This window comes from Strigops habroptila, chromosome 20 (genome assembly GCF_004027225.2).
Source record: "Strigops habroptila isolate Jane chromosome 20, bStrHab1.2.pri, whole genome shotgun sequence".
In the NCBI taxonomy this organism is placed as follows: domain Eukaryota; kingdom Metazoa; phylum Chordata; class Aves; order Psittaciformes; family Psittacidae; genus Strigops; species Strigops habroptila.
In genome coordinates this window covers 5589911-5609181 of record NC_044296.2, presented here as the reverse complement: position 1 = coordinate 5609181, position 19271 = coordinate 5589911, and the positions used below count along the sequence as shown (strand labels likewise).

At 58.8% G+C, this 19271-nt stretch overlaps 1 protein-coding gene across 13 annotated transcripts in view; it reads left to right on the top strand.

Annotated features, from left to right (window-relative positions):
- Positions 1–15718, top strand: part of UNC13A (unc-13 homolog A) — a 34122-nt gene extending 18404 nt beyond the window's left edge. For 7 of the 13 annotated variants that reach the window (XM_030509817.1, XM_030509818.1, XM_030509809.1 and 4 more), the window contains 22 exons: positions 620–688; positions 778–867; positions 1023–1157; positions 1484–1617; positions 1822–1907; positions 2179–2305; positions 2391–2487; positions 2628–2771; positions 3284–3367; positions 3641–3718; positions 3976–4064; positions 4219–4371; positions 4524–4647; positions 6229–6234; positions 7912–7950; positions 9006–9035; positions 10218–10274; positions 10442–10522; positions 10637–10784; positions 13323–13415; positions 13486–13645; positions 13904–15718. In XM_030509817.1, the coding sequence (XP_030365677.1) occupies positions 620–688; positions 778–867; positions 1023–1157; positions 1484–1617; positions 1822–1907; positions 2179–2305; positions 2391–2487; positions 2628–2771; positions 3284–3367; positions 3641–3718; positions 3976–4064; positions 4219–4371; positions 4524–4647; positions 6229–6234; positions 7912–7950; positions 9006–9035; positions 10218–10274; positions 10442–10522; positions 10637–10784; positions 13323–13415; positions 13486–13645; positions 13904–14192 (2313 nt within the window). In that variant the 3' untranslated portion in view covers positions 14193–15718. The remainder of the gene's footprint in view (positions 1–619; positions 689–777; positions 868–1022; positions 1158–1483; positions 1618–1821; positions 1908–2178; positions 2306–2390; positions 2488–2627; positions 2772–3283; positions 3368–3640; positions 3719–3975; positions 4065–4218; positions 4372–4523; positions 4648–6228; positions 6235–7911; positions 7951–9005; positions 9036–10217; positions 10275–10441; positions 10523–10636; positions 10785–13322; positions 13416–13485; positions 13646–13903) is intronic. The other 6 variants (XM_030509815.1, XM_030509814.1, XM_030509816.1 and 3 more) reach the window with 4 other exon arrangements.
- Positions 15719–19271: the final 3553 nt, after the last annotated feature.

Below are 19271 nucleotides of genomic sequence, written 5' to 3'. Positions count from 1 at the left end.
CTGGGACAGTTCCCTGCCCAGAGTCCCCGATGCAGCCTGGTTGGGTGAGCAAGGAGCCCACAGAGGTGTCCGACTCCCGGAGGCCATCCTGGCCTTGTGTCAAACCAGCTCAGCCCAGAAGATGGGCGACTGCTGCAAGAGCCCAGCTGCTTTTTCCCTGCCCTGTTTTCCTGATCTCTTTCCATGAGGCCCAAGGGCACCATCCTGCACACCCTCTCCCTGCGCCTGCCCCAGGCTTGGAGGTGTTCAAGTGGACAGGGCAGATAGAAAAGCCTGTCCCCCACCTCCGGCACCAACTACCAGTGAGAGCAAAAGGGATGTGCAGTGTCGCCTCTTGATCCTGTACCGTGCCTGGCACGGCCACACATTTGCCCTGGGGGCTGTCGACGGCTGCCAGTGAGCCCCGGCCACCAGCAAGGACGTGCTCTTCTCTGCGGGCATCCCATGCCTGCCTGCTGGGCTCTGATGAAGGAAGGAGGCAAGGAAGGACAGCAGGAAGGAGAGGGATGAGCCGGGGTGGTGTGGGCCAGGTTCAGAGGAAGCCAGGGGCAGCTGGGAGGGGGGATGGTCCCTGCCACCTTTTCCCCCCCTTACCTGGCTCTGGGGTGTTTCTCTGCAGAAGGAACGTTTCGTCAAACTCCTTGACCAGCTGCACAACTCACTGCGGATTGACCTGTCCATGTACCGGGTAAGGCACCTGCCGATCCTCAGTTTTGGCTGTTTTCTCCCCCTCTACCCACCCTGTTGAGAGTTTTGTCTTTTCTTCCCCTTTGGCAGAACAATTTCCCTGCCAGCAGCCCTGAACGGCTGCAGGATCTCAAGTCCACAGTGGATTTGCTGACCAGCATCACCTTCTTTCGGATGAAGGTATTGCTGGGGCCGTACTCACCCCATTCCCTCAGTGGGAAGCTGACCCTTGCTGGCCCAAGTTCTTCGCAAGTTTGGGGTTCTGTGGTAGCTCCTTGGTGGCTGGCTGGGGCTGTGAGTCTGCCTCCAGCACCACTCCCTCCCCACACACCTAGGTCCAGGAGCTGCAGAGCCCCCCACGAGCCAGCCAGGTAGTGAAGGACTGTGTGAAAGCCTGCCTCAACTCCACCTATGAGTACATCTTCAACAACTGCCATGAGCTGTACAGCCGCGAGTACCAGACGGACCCGGTGTGTGGGGCAGGGGGAGCTGGGATGCACTGGGATGCTGCGGGGGGACCTCATTTCCCACACTGACCTCCCCATCCCCTGCCCTTTTCCTTTGCGATGCTCCTGCTCTCTCTCCAGAGTGCTCAGCCCCATATAAAATGAGGCTCAAGCTTTGGGCAGGGTTTGAGACCCACTGCTGTGAGGCTGAGACTGGGGCAAACAAGGGGGCCTACGTGGGGGCCTCCAGGGTGTTCCCAGAGCCCTCCTGCCTCCTTGTTAGCCCTGCCACAAAATCAAGCCCCATGGGTGGGGTGACCAGAGCCTCTGCTGTGTCCCCATCACTCCAGACTAAGAAAGGTGAGGTGCCCCCCGAGGAGCAGGGCCCCAGCATCAAAAACCTGGACTTCTGGTCCAAGCTCATCACGCTGATCGTCTCCATTATCGAGGAAGACAAGAATTCCTACACGCCCTGCCTGAACCAGTGAGTAGGTGCCAGGAAAGGGGACCCTGCATTGCACGCGGGGGGATGCCCACATGGTGGCAGTGATGGCTTTAGTCTTTTGGAAGTGGGTTGTAACATCTATTCTACAGTTGGGGAAACCAAGGCAAGTGGGAGGCGCGTGGGGATGTATCTCCAAAGCGGAGGGCTGGTCCACCCTCTGTCCGCACTTTCCCCTCACCCTAGGTTCCCCCAGGAACTGAATGTGGGGAAGATCAGTGCCGAGGTGATGTGGAACCTCTTCGCTCAGGATATGAAGTACGCGATGGAGGGTGAGTCCCACCACATCTCCCTCTTACCTGGGTAGGGAGCCAGGAGCCAGGCAGGAGTTGCACTCTGCTCCCACCTCACCTGTTCCCTGGGCAAATCCATTTCACCCCCTCATCAACATGATGCCTAGCTTAAACCCCACCAAGGAGCACTTCCATCTTCACCTCATCACCCTGGCATCCCCACCACTGCCCTTGGGGCAAATACCCACCCCGCGCAGGTTTGGGGCCTGAAGCAAAACCCTTCCCCATGGCGCTCGCCTTCCCTGTGCAGAGCACGACAAGCACCGCCTGTGCAAGAGCGCGGATTACATGAACCTGCACTTCAAGGTGAAGTGGCTTTACAACGAGTATGTCACCGAGCTGCCCTCCTTCAAGAGCCGTGTGCCCGAGTACCCTGCGTGAGTGCAGCCCTTGGGGGGCAAGGGAGGGGGTGCTTGTGCTCTAGGGGCTGCTGGCCTCACTGGGGATGGATCTCTCTTCCAGCTGGTTTGAGCCCTTTGTTATCCAGTGGCTGGATGAGAATGAAGAGGTGTCGCGGGATTTCCTGCACGGAGCACTGGAGCGGGACAAGAAGGATGGGGTATGAACAGGACTGTCAGTGGGCACAGGAGCTGCAACTGGGGGTGGGTGAGGGGCTTGTCCCTCAATACCCAGTGTGTCCCAGCCAGGGCCAATGCCTCCCCTCCTGCCTCCTGCTGACACAGCCTCTTGCTCCCCCAGTTCCAGCAGACATCGGAGCATGCGCTCTTCTCTTGCTCTGTGGTGGACGTTTTCTCCCAGCTCAACCAGAGCTTCGAGATCATCAAGAAACTCGAATGCCCCGACCCCCAGATTGTTGGGCACTACATGCGACGGTTTGCCAAGGTGGGCAGCTGCCGGCCATCAGCACCCTTGGGACCTCAGTTCCAGCCGTGGCACAGGGCTCCTGGGCTCCCTTTGCCACCTCCCATCCCGCTGTGGGAAGCAGCATATGGCACAGATTGTGCCACCTCTAACGGTGATGCTCAAGCGAATATGCCATCAACAGACCCTGTGGCTCTCCCATCTTTGCTAGCACAGGAGATTAGCTAATTAATGAGTTAATTATTTAGGTTAATTAAATGCCACTGGCTCACTGCAGTGTGAGATGGGATTGGATGTAGGCTTGATGGCTGGTGCTTTCATAGCTGTGTGGGTGAAGTGTTGGGTCTGGTTTCTAGAGGCTGTGCTCATATAGCTCCTGGTGTATCCGTGGGGCCGAAGGGTCCAGGGGTTGCAGGGTGTATCCAGGCATTGGGTTGTTTCACTGCTGTGGGGCTCATGGTCTCCCTTTCTCCCTCCTTCCTCCTTGTTCCTGCTGTCTGGGTGTCTTTGTTCCTGCCCTTGCTTGGCTGCAGACCATCAGCAATGTTCTACTCCAGTATGCTGAGATCATCTCCAAGGATTTTGCTTCATACTGCTCCAAGGAGAAGGAGAAAGTGGTGATGTATCTCCCTTCTGCTTGCTACCTGCCTGGTGCTGCCAGGCAGGACTGTCCACGTATGGTGACCCCAGCCACCACCTCAGCTCCAGAGCTGGTCCCCATGGAGCAGGCCCTGCCCTTGGTCTCAGTCCCTGAAATGCTGGCAGGCAGAGCTCCATGCCACAGCTGTTCTTGTGTACCGCAGTACAGGGTGGGAGGGACTTGGTGTGGTGGGTAGCTGTTCCAGCCACATCTGTTAGTACTGACTCCCCTCTCCATCTTACCCCTCCAGCCCTGCATCCTGATGAACAACATCCAGCAGCTCCGTGTCCAGCTTGAGAAGATGTTTGAAGCCATGGGTGGGAAGGAGGTGTGTATTGGGATCTTCAGGAGGGAGCCCTATGATGAAGCTGGATCAGTCCTTTCTCCCCAGAGGCAGACCCTTCCCTGGCTCCATAGTGCTGGGAGAAGGCCTCAGTTCCTCACTCCTATATGGGATCACGCTGTCCCAGCATGTCGGACAATGGATGGGCTTCACCCTGCCCAGGGGTGCATTTGGGGTGCAGAGACCCCCCTGTGGGCTGGGTCAGGGGCTCTGATGGCTTCCCCAACATGTCCCTCTTTCAGCTGGACACAGAAGCCAGTGATATCCTTAAGGAGCTGCAGGTGAAACTCAACAATGTCCTGGATGAGTTGAGCCGAGTCTTTGCCACCAGGTACGCCCAGGCAAGAGGGTGCGGGCAGTAGGTCAAGGAGAGGTTTGGGGGTCCAGGAGCTGTGGCTGGGGCCAGGCTGGGTACTTTGCTTAGACAAGCAGGTCCTGGGCATGGCTGTAAGGATGCTGAGCTGCCTGGGTGTTGCGGTCCCCAGTTTCCAGCCGCACATCGAAGAGTGTGTGAAGCAGATGGGCGACATCCTGGGCCAGGTGAAAGGCACTGGCAACGTCCCCGCCAGCACCTGCAGCAGTGTTGCGCAGGATGCTGACAACGTCCTGCAGCCCATCATGGACCTCCTGGACAGCAAGTGAGTGTAGGGGCCAATAGGGACCCCCCACCCTTCCTGATGCCCCTGACTCGCTCCAGGAGTATGGAGGACCTGCAGGGTCAGGGTGACTGGGAAGGGGGTGACATCGGGGGTGCCGTGCTGGGACCTTCAGCCCTGTCCCCTCTCTGCAGCCTGACGCTTTTTGCCAAGATCTGTGAGAAGACAGTGCTGAAGCGGGTGCTGAAGGAGCTCTGGAAGCTGGTTATGAACACAATGGAGAAGACCATTGTCCTGCCCCCGCTCACTGACCAGACGGTGAGCAACAGGGAGGGGGACCAGGGACGGGGGACCCTGGAGCTGAGATGGGTGGCTGATTGGGGCCAGTGTGGGACATTGCTGGCCTGATGCCCTCACTGGCTGCTGGGGGGTTGGGGACTTTGGCAGCCTCCCCAGACTGACTCCTAGCTCATGGCCAGGCAAGGGATGGAGGAGAGAAAGGTCATCCTAGCGCAGCCCAGCATGCTCTTGGCTGGCTTTGCCAAAGGACCTTCCTGCCATCTCCATCATGGCACCAAGAGGGCACTGGTCCTTTCCTTTCCACCCTTTGAGCTAGGCAACATCCCATGCCATGCTCATCAGTGCTGGCTGTGAACACGGTCCCTGTGCCACGAGGTGGATCAGGAGGCTCTCGGAGTGTGGGGAGTCACCACATCTTGGCTTTGCTGTGGGGCTGGGATTGCCTGGGGAGCAGGGATTGGCTTTGCAGGGATGGGAGTGATGTGGGGATGAGGGGGCATGTCCCTGCAGCAGGACTGAACTATTCCTTCCTCATAGGCTGAGCAGGTTCTAGGGAAGCTGAGCAAAGCCCTGGTGGTCCCTCCTCAAAGGGAGGTTGCCTACAGGCTTCAGGTCTCTGTATCACATTGCTGTGTGTATCCTCCCTTGCATGTAGCCATGTACCCTGAAGCTTCCTGGGGAGGCTCTTCACTCAGGGTCAGGCAGGGAATAGTAACACTGAGGGCTCTGAGCCAACCATACATTCATCCTTGTCACTCTCAGTTGCTTCTGTCACTGTCACAAAGTTGGACTCGGGCTCTTACTTGGAGTCCCTGGAGCCACCATCCACTGTGTCACTTTTCAGGGGCTGTGGGGGTCCTTATGCTGTGTCTGTAAGGGACAGCACATTGGTGACATATCAGCCCTCAGTGGTACCACCTCACTGGCTCCTTGTCACAGCCCAGAGCCCGGCTCAGGTCAGCCCTGCATCACTCCTGGCCAGAGTCGCACACCCTTGACCAAAGGTGGCCAAATCTATCAGGAACATTTGTGTCACTCCAGTTGGCATCCCAGCCCCTGTCTCTGTCCCTCCATGGCCATGTGTGACTGTGCCATGTTCTGGAGGCAGTGAGCCCTGTGCTGAGGGTGGTGGACATGGCATGGACATGTAGATCTGTGGATTTTCATGTGGGGAGGCAGTCCTTGGAAGGGGCTGGTCCCTATGGCAGGGGACAGCTTGCACAGGGTGGCTGAGCAGGGTGCTGACTTGGGGCTACGTGTCAGAACTGAGTGTCAAGGAGGGTCCACCAGATCTCTGGAGCTGAGTCCCCCTGGGGCAGAGTCCCTGCCACAGTAAGGATGGACTAGGCAGGTTCTGGGGCCACCTCGGGGCTGTGGAGACCAGTGATGCTGATGGCAGGGCATGGGTGCCAAGTGCTGTGGCACGTCAGATGGTGTATGCCCCTGGCTCTGCTGTTCCTCTTGCCTGGTGGGGATCGGGGGGCAGCCAGGGCTGGTACCCAGCTGTGGGGCAGCTAGGGCTGGGGAGGATGGAGGAAGGGGCCGACACTCATGTCACGGTTGTTCTCTCCAATTGCTCCGCTCGCCTCTCAATGGCAGATGATTGTAAGTACGGCAGCTCCCTGTCTGTCTGTCTGTCTGTCTGCTGTGTGTCGGTCCTGGCCCCGCCGGTTCCTGTCTCGTGTGGCTGCCCGTACCCTGCCCACACCCTCCTTCGGCTCCTGACGCAGCCCACCTCTGTGGTCCCCATCCTTGTACTGCCCGCTTGACACTGGCTCCTAGTGGGCATTTGCCTGGGTTTGGGGGTGGAAAGAAAGGTTCTGGAGAGATTCAAAGGAGCTGGATGTGGGCAAGTGCAAGGGTTAGTGATGGGGTGGCAGGGCACGGGGATGGGGCAGTGCCATGTAATCAGGGACAGTCAAATCTGGGCTGATCCTGTCTTGTTTCATGCTGAGGCCACTGGAGATGTGAGCAGGCGGAGTGGTGTGTGCCTGGCAGTCAGGGTTGCTCTCCCTGACCCCTTGTGCCTCAGTTTCCCCTTGAGGCTCTGACTGGGGGTGGCTATGGTAGGGGTTGAAGGCAGAGGCTTTCCTGCCGGTGGAGAGGAGCATCTCCCTGGGACACAACAGTCCCTGGTCCGATTGCTCAGTGGTGGGTCAAGTTGCTGGCATGAGTTGTGGGACCTTTTCCTTGGCTGGGATATGGCACTGGGAGCCCGGACTCCTGGATTCCCTTCTTGGCATTGCTGCTGAGTCCCTGCATGGCTTTGACTGAGCAGTTTCCTTTTGTCCTCTTCTGCTCAGTCTGTGGCCATGGGCTTATGCCTTGTGGGGCAAAGGAAGGGCCACGTCCACCCCCAGTCCTGCTCCCACCCCTCCTTTGACCACAGGCACCTTTGCAAGGAGCAGTAGTGTGAGTTCTGGTGGTTGGGTGCTGGTGCCAATCCCTGTGGGGACAAATGACTGTCCCCTCTCCCCCAACACCATTTCTTTTCAACAGCAGCATTTGGAGAGACCCTGGGTCAGCCTGGACTGAGCCTCCCCTCAGGCCCCACAGGGACCCCATGGGCTCAGCTTTGCTGAGGCTATCAGGGGACTAGGATGGTGTCAGCTCACTCAGGGTGCAGGGTCCTGAGAGGCTGGTTGGGAACCCTCCACATGGCACTGCTGCCCCATTTTATAGTTTCTCTTGGCCTGGGTCAGTGTGGGGTTGTCACAGGGCCCAGCACCGCATGGACCAGAACGCCGCGTGTGAAACTCAAGTACAGCTGCCCCCTCCCTGTCTCCTCCCCAGTGTTGTAGGGGAATGTGGGGGCACCAGAGGCTTCCCACACACAGTGCCACCTGGCTCCTGCCTCCCTATATCCCACTGGGGACCAGTCCCCCATGTGCTCAGCATCTGCTGTACTCCAGCAAGAACCAGCTACCATAAGCCCAGCATCCCTGCGTGGGAAATGGTTTCCCATCAGCGTGATATTGTGTGTTCCAGTGAGAACCAGTTGGCCAAGCACACCAAAGACACCCGTCCCTCACTGACCCAGCATCCCCCTGTGGACCAGTCCCCCACTAACCCTGTATCCCAGTGGGGACCAGTCCACCATGTGCTCAGCACCCCAAGAGGGACCATTTCCTCACTGGCCCTGACTATCCTTGAGGAGCTCAGCAATGTCTTTGTCACCAGCTCGTGGCCACCCCACGTGCCCAGCCTTGTCCTGCTCTCCCTGTGTCCCGTCCCACGCTGTCTCCCCACCCCACCACTCAACCTCTGACGTTGCTTCTACAGGGCACGCTCTTGAGAAAACATGGCAAGGGGACAGAGAAGGTAAATAGCTGTGGGCTCCATGTGTGTCATTGCCCTGTGGCCACACTCGTGGCCCCACACCTACCTGCTGTGGAGGCCCAGGCTTGTCCGTGCTTCCTCTGTCGTGCTGTCTGGATGTGCCATTGCCTGCGTGGCATGTTGAGGTGTGCTGTGTTGCCTGGGACATGCTGCCTGTGTGCAGGATGGGTGCAATAACCTGTTTCTGTGTCGCCTGGGGTAGGGAGCGGGTGTCATGTCGTGTTGAGCCCTTGTGGGTGGGTATGTGGGGTGTTACCCATCCCCGGGCAGCCCCACAGTGCTCGGCACCCCTCCCGATGCCTGTCGAGGACAGCATGGGGACATGGTGCCCAAGTATGGGGCATCCCAGCCACAAACCTGTCCCACCCTGGGGGCACAGGAAGAGGTCACCCCCAGGATGCTGGGGATGTGCAGGGCACAGTGGGGGCCATGTGGCTGCTGAGATCCCCCGGACCTCTGAGCCTGCTCCCTCCTGATGCTGGGCGGGGGCCCTCAGGAAGGCTCACTAAGCCCCAAAACTTGCCAAAAGGGCTTTCTCCAGGTACATGGGCTCTCCCTCTGTCTGGGTGCTCCCCACTGCTGGGCTGGGGGCCCAGCACGGCCCTGAGGGCTGCGTGCTCCCAAAACCCACCCCTCAGGAAGAGCCACGCTGGCATCTGTCTGGGCAATGCCTCCTCCTCTCATAGGCAACGCTGGGTCCTGCCCCAGTTTGCTGAACGTGCTGTGTGAGCTGCTTCCCTCCGATATTTCCCCAGCCCCAAACAAGGTGGGGAACAGGCCTGCCCCGCCCAGGAAGTATCCTTAGTCCTGCTGAACCCGTGGTGGCTTGCTCATCACAGGCTCAGCAGTAAGCATGCAGGGCTGAGCCTTTGCAGGTGTGAACTGGTGCTGAACCAGTGGCACCAGGGGAGAACTGGGCGCAGCCAGAGGAGCTGTTCTGGGCAAGAGCCCAGATGGCCGGGGGATGTGGGGGGCCCGGACCCGCGGCTGGCCGCTGCTGGGACCACCAGTAACTGTCCCTTGCTGTTCTCTTCCAGAGCAGGGTGAAGCTGCCCAGTCACACTGAAGTAAGGACATGGCTCTTCTGCTCCCCACTTGGCTCTGGTCCCTCCTCTTGCCTCCTCCCTGTCCCTTGTCCCGTGTGCTGAGGGGTGTGTGGGGGTCCCAGCTCAGTGCAGTGTTCCATTGTGCTCTGTCTGGGAGCCACCAGTGTCCCCAGCTCCCAGCCTGTTCACCAGCTGGGAGAGATGGGGACAGCAAGTGAATGGGACACAACCTGGGGAGTGAGGGGGCACAAAGGGTTAGTGGGAGGGAGTACAGAGTAAGACCATGGGGGGACCAGACCCCTGCAGAAGGTAATGATTAGTGGGATAGATGCTGCGGTTTGGGAAGGACTGGAGCTATGGGTGCTGGGGGAAGGAGGTGGGAATCGCTGGCTCTGCCCCACGGGGCCCCTGTTTATCCAGTTGCATGTTGCACACTGGAGGGCTCGAGAAGGGGAGCTTGTGCTCAGCCCAGTAAGCAGGCACTAGACCAGGGAAGTGAGCAGGATCTGCCCATGCCATGGGGCTGCGTCTCTAGGAGCTGTGCCAGTGGGCCCCATGGAATGGCTTCATGGCCTCTGCCCATGGGTTGGCATGGCACAGGGCAAGTGAAGGCAGCCAGGGGCTCCCATCTGCCGTGTTCCTGGGGTGCACAGGGGCTGGGAAACATCCCTGGGGTTGGGACTGGGCAGGGGTCTGGGTAGCAGGGGGGTGTTTGGCTTGGCTGCCAGCACCATGGGGTACAGGGGGACCTTGTCGCATCCTCCCTGTGCCCACTGTCCCCCTGCATTCGCTCTCTGCTCCCCAGTGTTGTACGACTGTCCGAGTGGTGCCAGTGATGTGCTGTGCTGGGCTTTGTTGGATGCAGAAGTAGGTGCTTGGGCACCACAGGGAGCAGGATGGGACCCTTAGGCCAAGCTACTTGTGCTGAGCAGGGTGTGAGTTCCCTCATGCCACAGTGATGTCCTGCCCTGGAGTCCCCAGGTCCCAAGCCACCCACGTGTAGTGAGAACTCAGTGGCTGGGATGTGCACCCACATCACTGCCCAGTAGCCCCTGGTGCTCTCCAGGGGGCATTTCTCCAACCCCCTGGAGCCTGGGGGAGCCCCCAGAGCTGCAGCAAGCTCCTGGCACCATGTGCCAGCCTGGCCATGGCACCCCCAGCTCAGGCGCTCACCAGAGCTGTTCCTGTCTCTGTTCTCTGCAGGGCACGCAGATGATTTTTAACGCAGCCAAGGAGCTGGGGCAGCTCTCCAAGCTGAAGGTGAGTGCTGGGAGGGTGGGCTGGGTGCAGGCGATCTGTTCTCCTCTGTGCTAAGGCTGGCACTGGCACTGTTGCAAGGGCCCCAGCAGCGCTCATTTGCTGGCATGGTCGGGGCAAGGGGAATGGGGCTCTGGTTCCATACCGAGAGCAGGATTCATGCCCTGCAGGACCACATGGTGCGGGAGGAAGCCAAGAGCCTGACCCCAAAGCAATGTGCAGTGGTGGAGCTGGCGCTGGACACCATCAAGGTGAGGGTGTTCTGGGGTATGTAGGGGTGCCCCTGAGGGCTTTAGCCCTGGAAAGGCACTGCGGGAGCTCTAGCAGAGCTGCTGAGGACCCCAAGGCCATCCTCCCTCCTACAGCAATACTTCCATGCCGGTGGCGTAGGGCTGAAGAAGACATTCCTGGAGAAGAGCCCCGACTTGCAGTCGCTGCGCTACGCCCTGTCCCTCTACACCCAGGCTACTGACCTCCTCATCAAAACCTTTGTGCAGACCCAGGCTTCGCAGGGTATGATGCACTGCCCCGCCCCCCCCGACCCGGGCCCCCTCTCCCCATATGTGTGGTTGGTTGCCCCATTGTCAGGTCCCTATGTCACAGTGGGGTTAGGGGGTCCCAGCTGGGCTCATAGAGGGGTGGGAGAGATGAATGGGGAGGGAAGGGCTTCTTGCTCCCATGGTTTGCAGGTGAAGAGGGACCATGGGTGCCCAGAAGCAGCCTGGTACCTCCAAGTTCCTCACCAGCAAGAAGAGTGCATCCCCAGTGCTAAGGCATGGCTGGGCTGGCACAGAAATGGGGCCCATGGGTAGGGGAGGTCACCCTCTGGTCCCTGTCACAGGGACAGTCTGTACACAGGTGTACAGACACCTGTGGTCCAGTGCTGCCTTGGAGCTGCCGGTCTTGGCCAAAGAGTGCCAGCCTGGATTCAGATGCTGTGCCAGAGCCTGTCCTGGGCATGCTGGGTGCCCTCTATACCCCATGATTTGGGATCTGTCCAGGATGCCAGGCGCCTCTCAGACACTGCCCCTGCCCCACAGCCATGTGGGGCAGGGTGCTGGGCACCCTCTGGGGCAGGACTACGCCTCGTCTCTAAATGCTGCTCTTTATTTTGTCCCTTGCCTGCTTGAGGAGGGGACAGAAATGCTCTGTTGCAGTCATGGGCTGTTGTATAGTGCCCCAGCCAGGCTTGTCTGTGTCCTCAGGGAGTGGGACGTGCATTTGCTGTCTGTGCGTTTCCTGCAAGGGACATCTGTCCTGTCTGTGCCTCCTGTGCCAGCTGTGTCGGTGGGGTGGGCTTGAGTCTGGTTGGTGCCAGCACGCCTGGGTGCAGCCTGGACCCAGGATCCCCTGGGCTCAGAGCCGGGTGGTGCCCGGTGCTCCTGTGTTGCTGCAGTGTGGTCCAGATGCTCGGCTGCTCATCTGTCTGTGAGATCTGATCTCTTTCTCTCTGTTTTCTCCCCCCACCCTTCACTGTTCTCATCCCCCACACACATTGTCTCCTTCCTCCTCTCTTCATCACTGTGCCGTGTCTCTGTCTCTTTCTCTCTCCTTCCCACTAGTCCATGGTGGGAAAGGTATTAGGTTTACCCTTAGTGAAGAAATTTATCCTGAGAAGGGTACGTGTGCTGCTTGCCCACCACTGCACCCGCCTGCCACCGGCCTGGGCTAGTAACAGTCCCGGCACTGTGGGCTGGGGTGGCCACGAGCCCCATCCCAGCACTGCCAGCCTTGGGCGCTCTTCGTGTGGCCAGAGCTGGAGCCCTCTGCCCACAGACTCCCACTCCCAGACCTGTTTTGGGCTGAATTTAGAGGAGCTGTGCTCAGCTGTATTGACACCCCCCCACCCGCCATACCAGGTTAGGTCTGGGCAGCCCGCATTGTCCCTGGTGCTGCTGCCTGGGGGTGGGAACCTGCCCTTACCTCCCTGCAAGCTGTCCCCTTGGGACGTGTGGCCCTGGGGAGGCCATGACCGTGCCCATGTCCCCCATCCCCTCCACCCTGCTGCCAGAAGGACCATTACTAGCCTTACTCCGGTGAGCTCTGCCCGCCTGCTCCAGGGCGTGAGGAATGAGCCCAGCTCCATGGGCCCTGCTTGGCCTCCTTGGCACCCAGAGGGGCCAGGACTGCGCTCCATGCTTGGCCTCCTGTACCCAGACACCCAGTCCTTGCCCGCCATCAGCTCCATCTCGGCTCAGCATGCGGCGCTGCCTGTGGGGATGGGGTGCTGGGCTTCGTGGAGGACGAGGGTGGTGGAAAGGAAAGCGTGCCATCATCACCCCACACAGCCTGGCATCCTTGTGCTGGGAGCCATGCGGTGATACATGGGCATGTGTCCTCCTTTCCACTGTTACTTTTACCCTGGGAGCTTTCTGCTGAGCTCGGTTTGATCTCCTTGGCCCCGTCTGACCCACAGACCCTGTCCCTCTGCCTTGCACCCCCTCCTTCACCCATGAGTGCATGCATGGCTCCTGGAGGGGAGGGGGTGCACTGGGCTTTTGGTCGCAGGTCACCTGAGTTCCCCAGGGATGGAGGGAATACAGGAGGGGGCAGGTCAGCCCCAAACCCTGGCAGGGCCATGACTGCCCTGTGGCACAAGGGCCAGGTCAGGTCTCTTCTGCCCAGTGCTGTGCCCATACTCACATCCATGCATGGACCACTGACAGCACCTCCTGCCCTGTGCTTATAGGAGGTGGAGCAGGGCTACTGTCCCCTGCCCCGTCCCACTCAGACACCTCAGCCCCTGCCTGGGCAAGTGGGGACTCACTGGGTCCTGCTGATGTGAGGTGGGATGACAGAGAGCCAGCCTGGTGCTGGGATTGTCCTGCCATTCCCCAGTTCTGCCTGGTGCCAGCTCCAGCCATCCATGACAGTTGCTTCACCCATGCTGTTGTCTCCAGAACTCTTTAGCAGAGGCCACATCGGGCCAAGTCCTGCTGCCCACCCCTTTCTGTCCCGTGGTGGGTGACCTGCCTCCTCCAGTGGGATTGGTGGTGGACATCAGGGACACAGCAGGAATGAGCACTCATGTCACCTCCCTTTGCCATGCAGGCTCTGGTGTGGATGACCCTGTTGGGGAGGTGTCCATCCATGTGGAGCTCTTCACCCACCCAGGCACTGGTGAACACAAAGTCACCGTCAAAGGTTGGTTCTGCCAGCTGGGATGCCGGGATCGAGCAGTGCTCCATGAGCCTCATGTGCTCTCTCTTTGCAGTGGTGGCTGCAAATGACCTCAAATGGCAGACATCGGGCATCTTCCGGCCCTTCATCGAGGTCAACATCATTGGGCCCCACCTCAGTGACAAGAAGAGGAAATTTGCCACTAAATCCAAGAACAACAGCTGGGCCCCCAAGTACAATGAGAGCTTCCAGTTGTGAGTGACGCTGCAGGGATGGGGATGTGGGGCTGGGCTGGGTGATGTGTCCCCCCCACAGTGGGGTCTGCCAGGGAGTTTGGGATATTTTAAATGTTTTCTCATTTGTAAAAGCAGGGATTGAGGAAAGGGGGAAAAAAAAGACAAAGTTTTTTGGGGGCAGTGGGGAGGCAGCATCCAAAAGTGTTCTGTGGCAGAACCAGGGGACCTGGGAGTGTGAGCCCCTGTGACAGCTGCTTGTCCCTTGCCCTATTGCAGCACGCTGGGTACGGAGACGGGCCCCGAGTGCTATGAACTGCAGGTGTGTGTGAAGGATTACTGCTTCGCCCGCGAGGACCGGACGGTGGGCATCGCTGTCCTGCAGCTCCGCGATATCCTGCAGCGACCCGGCTGTGCCTGCTGGCTGCCCCTGGGCCGCCGCATCCACATGGATGACACCGGCCTCACCGTCCTCCGCATCCTCTCCCAGCGCAACAATGACGAGGTGGCCAAGGAATTTGTCAAGCTCAAGTCAGACACACGCTCAGCCGAGGAGGGCAGCAGTTAAACCCCTGTCATTCCCCCAGCCCTCTCCCCCCACTCCTGGCCCCTTTTCTACTCCGTCCTCCAGCCATGTATAAGCCATAAGAGTGGCCACAAGAGGAGTCTCCTTCCCTGTCCTGGTGAGGGGGGGTGTGTGGCTGCAGTGACAGACCCACCCCATCCTTCCGTTGACCAGAATGTCTGAGTGACAGTGGGGCAGAGCATGGCCATGGCACCATCCCACCCCAATGGGAAGGTGCTGCGTCTGGTGGGGCTGCAGAGAAAGGCTAGATCCAGACTGGGTGCCTGAGATGGAGGAACTGCAGTGGCCCATCCCTGACCCTACCCTGTCGTACCCAGACGCAAACCTCATCAGACAACACAAGGAAAGAGCTGGGGGTGAAGGTGGGGGGGGTGTCTCTCATCCCACCCCTGGGGGTATTGGTGAGTTGCTTGCACAGCATGATGGCCCCTTGTCCTGATCCCTCAAGCATCTTCAGGCACCATGGGGGACAGGGAGGCTCCCACCCACCGAGCACCCTGTACATATGTAAATCGTTGTACATACACTGGCAGCTGGCTGTGTCCTGTACCTGGAAGGGCTACTGGGGCTGTTGGGTTGGTGAGTGCAGCCCCCACATACCCTGCACAAGGTCCCCTCCCTGGCTGGCAGTGGCACCACTGGGGCCAGGAGCAGCAGGGAGTAGCCCCTGGCCCGTATCCTGTCTTCCCTGCCTTGCAGCCACCATGGGCTGCCCCACTGCTGCCCCCAGGGTGCCAGGGCTTGGGAGCGAGGGCTGGGAGTGGGGGAGTGCAGGGACCCGTCTCCCTTTGCTCTGGCCAGTGGGGACCAGCCATGCCTGTGCAGTGTAGCAGTGCCCATGAGACCTCCTTGGTGCAAGAAAGACCCTTCTCACCCCCAGCCCAGAGGACCCCTTGCCCCTCAATTTCCTGTTAACCACCATTTCTGCGTGATATGTGCGGGGTGTGTGTGTGTGTGTGTCGTGCGAGTGCCTGGGAGGTTGGGATGCGCAGTGTTGGGGATGGCCACCCCAGCTGTCTCTAAGTACTGGGAAAGACAGAGGCCTGATGACCCCACAAGTCAATATAGCTCTCTCAAGTCCCCTCTCCATCCCAAAACAGGGTACTCCGGCTGGCCCCCATGGTCCTTTTTCTATAGGTTTTGCCTGGGACCAAAGGGTTTAGCTTTCCTCTCTCGTTACTCTTCAGTGTTTACAGCCCTTTTCTAACCACCGCTCCTGCACAGCGAGGCTGGGGCTCAGCCCTGTGCCCCCCCAACCATGATGCCCCGGCCCTCGGCCCCCTGCCCCCTCCCCAACCTGTCCTGTTCGGCATGTGATTGAACCAACAAATTCTGCTCCTGTAGCACATGTGTCACAGATGCCTGTGTGTCTGTATGACTGCGCGCGGCACTGCCAGCGGCGGCTACCATGGATGCATGACAGTGAGATGTTTTGCACTATTTTGAACTTTTTGGGCTCTGTAAAAATATTTTATTATAACTGACATTAAAAAGCACACCCTTCGCTGCTGCTGCTGTGGGGATATGAGAGGGAAGGAACCCAGGGAGTCTTTATCCCCATTCCCACCCCAATGCACCTTTAAGGTTAGCACACCAAAGATAAATAGCCCAGGAATGTTAAGGCAACTGTTCATACTCAACCTCCCTGGGGGCTGCTCTTCAGTGCCACAAAGCCAAGAAAATGAGGGCAGGGATTAAATGGAACTGGGACAGATCTGTCCTGAGAAGTGACACTATTCTCAACCACTGTGCTGCAAACTTCCAAGCATGGGAGTGATTAGAGCTGGGCTGGGCTTCTGGGATGGAGTGAGCTCATGGCAAGCAGGAAGTGCCTGTGAAAGACAGTTCTGCCCAGGATCAGCTCCTCTGTAAAGCACAGCAGGGCTTTACAGGAAGACAAGGAAAACATTAGGGTTTTGTAGGTTTCTTGTCAAAGCCTTACCTCTGTGCTAACAAGGTAGGTCTGGACCAGGCAATAACTTCCTCTGCTGTGACAACCTCTGGGTACTTGAGAGAAACTCAATGGCACTGGAGACAAAACTGTCAGGCTAAAGATGCTGGTGTCCTTCAAAATAATATCTCTGTGTAGGTGACAGGAGGGACTGGAACCCAGCAGGTTCATTGGTGCTGCTGCTGCTGGAGCAAGCAGGGTGCCAGGGCATCCCTGCCAACCTGGGACTCCCAGCCTGTTGCCTCCTTCTCTCCCTGCTGAAGTGGCAGCTGCGTGCTGGCAGAACAGAGGTTTCCCAAGGGGACAGGCTGGGATTGGTCCCAGAGGCAGGGAGCTGCTGGCCAGTGCTGGTGAGGAGCTCTCTGCTGCCGGGCATTTGATGCCCTGTCTCCTCCCAGCCCTTGGGAAGGTGGCTGTGGGGACCCTGGCACACACTGGCCCTGCTGCCTGGCTGATGGCATCTGCCATTTCCCCTTTGCCCTCTGCCTCCCTAAAGAAAAGACTTGCACAAGGGCTAAACAAACATGGCTCCTTCTGGGGGGAAAGCTCAAAGAAGGGGTAAACTTGTACAATAGAACTGGGGCCAGGGTGTGCTGAGGGATGAGCTGTCCTGCAGGCAGCAGTAGAAGCCAGGAATGATGCTGACTGCTCATCACTCTCAGGGTGCAAAGGACGGCGTGGGACTGGGCTAGTTGTTCCAGCTTTGTTCACATGCAGCCATTATCCTCAGGAGACCTTGTTGTCTCCCTGCCACCACAGAGCCAGCAGCACAGTGTTCGGATGGACCATCCTGATGGTGGCTGCTGCTGTATAGTTTCCAGGATCAACAAGGTCTGAAACGCTAGGGAGCAGACTGAGGCGTCAGCATTGTCCAACAAGTCATGGATGGCTGTTACAGAAAGAAGGACAGCAGTGGTGAAGTGCCAGTATCTGCTGTCCCATGCCAGCCCCATCCACTTCTTTCCTTGTCCTGGAAGAGCAGTTGGGACCAGTGGATCAGCTGGAAGCTGCTGCTCAGGAATGCCCCAATGCTTCTGCTACTTTCCACTGAGCCTGAAGCATTTCCCTGGAGCAGGACAAAGCACGATAGCACCCTGAGCAGGTTCTGTCCCCTGCCCCATCATCCACAGCCAGCAGAGCATTGCCCCTACTCACCATTGCACATATCCTGCAGCGTTTTGCCATTTCGGTCCCTCAGGTGCCATGCTCCAAGCCCTAGGTATAGAGCTCCCGTCAGAGCTCCCAGCAGGACAGCTGCTGCTTGCCCTCCTCCTCCTCAGCAGGGTGACCCCAGGAAAGGAGAGTATCCAGGGTGCTGGGGCTGAGCAAGGATGCCACCAAGCCCACCTGCATGGCCAGGAGCGGGACTCACCAATGAACCTGATGGCTTCTTCTCTCAAGCTGGCCTGAATATCCTTCAGGTATGGCAGGCTCTGCTCCAGGTATTCTTCCACCTTCCTTCCATCCTGCACCAGCTGGAGAGAGCACAAAGACATGGGGATAGCACAGATCATTCCCAGTCAGCCAGACCAGTCCCTCTTCCCATCACCACCATCCCTCCCCATGCCATTCCTTTCTTCCAGGAGCCCTGTGGGGCTGAGGTTCAAGAGAGCTGCAGGCAGAGGGGGCCCAGAGGTACTGAGACCCTTCTGTCCTGGTGCCTGTGCACTGAATTGCCAGGGTCTCCTTCAGGGGTGGGAGGGGAGAGGGGCCTGGAGAAGAATGCTTGAGGGCTCTGTGCTTGAGGGATGCGAAGGCTGTTGGTTAAGGTCTGGAGAAAGGTTGGCAAGGAATAGACTGAGGCGTTTCCTTGCACAGTCCACACTTCAGTCACATGGGGGTCCCACAATGCCGGTCGCACCGTTGCGGAGCTCACCACGTGCAGAAGAGGCCGAGCACCATCTTTCAGTCCTTGTTCTACAAATGTGGGAGTAGGGCCCTGACGTTCGTGCTCAATGCGACGGGCTTGGCACAGCCTCGAGTGGGCACCGTAGATGTTGCATTCAATTGGACTTTTAGGTGGGAAAGCGAGGAGCGAGAGCAATGCCGGTGGCACCGTTGCAGAGGTCATCCTTTGCAGAAGAGGCCCAGCACCAGCTTTCAGTCCTGGCTCTTCGGCTGTGGGAGCAGGGCCCGGACGTTTGTGCTCAATGCAACAGGCTCTCCAGAGCCTTCAGTTGGCACCATAGATGTTGCATTCAATTGGAGTTTTAGGTTTGAAAGCGAGGAGCGAGAGCAATGCTGGTGGCACCGTTGCGGAGCTCACCATGTGCAGAAGAGGCCCAGCACCAGCTTTCAGTCCTGGCTCTTCGGCTGTGGGAGCAGGGCCCGACGTTCGTGCTCAATGCGACGGGCTCGGCACAGCCTCGAGTGGGCACCGTAGATGTTGCATTCAATTGGACTTTTAGGTGGGAAAGCGAGGAGCGAGAGCAATGCCGGTGGCACCGTTGCGGAGCTCACATGTGCAGAAGAGGCCCAGCACCAGCTTTTTATCCTGGCTCTTCGGCTGTGGGAGCAGGGCCCTGGACTTTCGTGCTCAATGCGACGGGCTCGGCACAGCCTCGAGTGGGCACCGTAGGTGTTGCATTCAATTGGACTTTTAGGTGGGAAAGCGAGGAGCGAGATCAATGCCGGTGGCACCGTTGCGGAGCTCACCATGTGCAGAAGAGGCCCAGCACCAGCTTTCAGTCCTGGCTCTTCGGCTGTGGGAGCAGGGCCCTGGACGCTCGTGCTCAATGCGACGGGCTCGGCACAGCCTTCAGCCTGCATTGTAGATGTTGCATTCAATTAGACTTTTAGGTGGGAAAGCGAAGACCGAGAGCAATGCAGGTAGCACCGTTTCGTAGCTCACCATGTGCAGAAGAGCCCCAGCACCAGCTTTCAGTCCTTGTTCTTCGGGTGTGGGAGCAGGGCCCGGACGTTCGTGCTCAATGCGACGGGCTCGGCACAGCCTCGAGTGGGCACCGTAGATTTTGCAATCAATTGGACTTTTAGGTGGGAAAGTGAGGAGCGAGAGCAATGCCGGTGGCACCATTGCGGAGCTCACCATGTGCAGAAGAGGCCCAGCACCATCTTTCAGTCCTGGCTCTTCGGCTGTGGGAGCAGGGCCC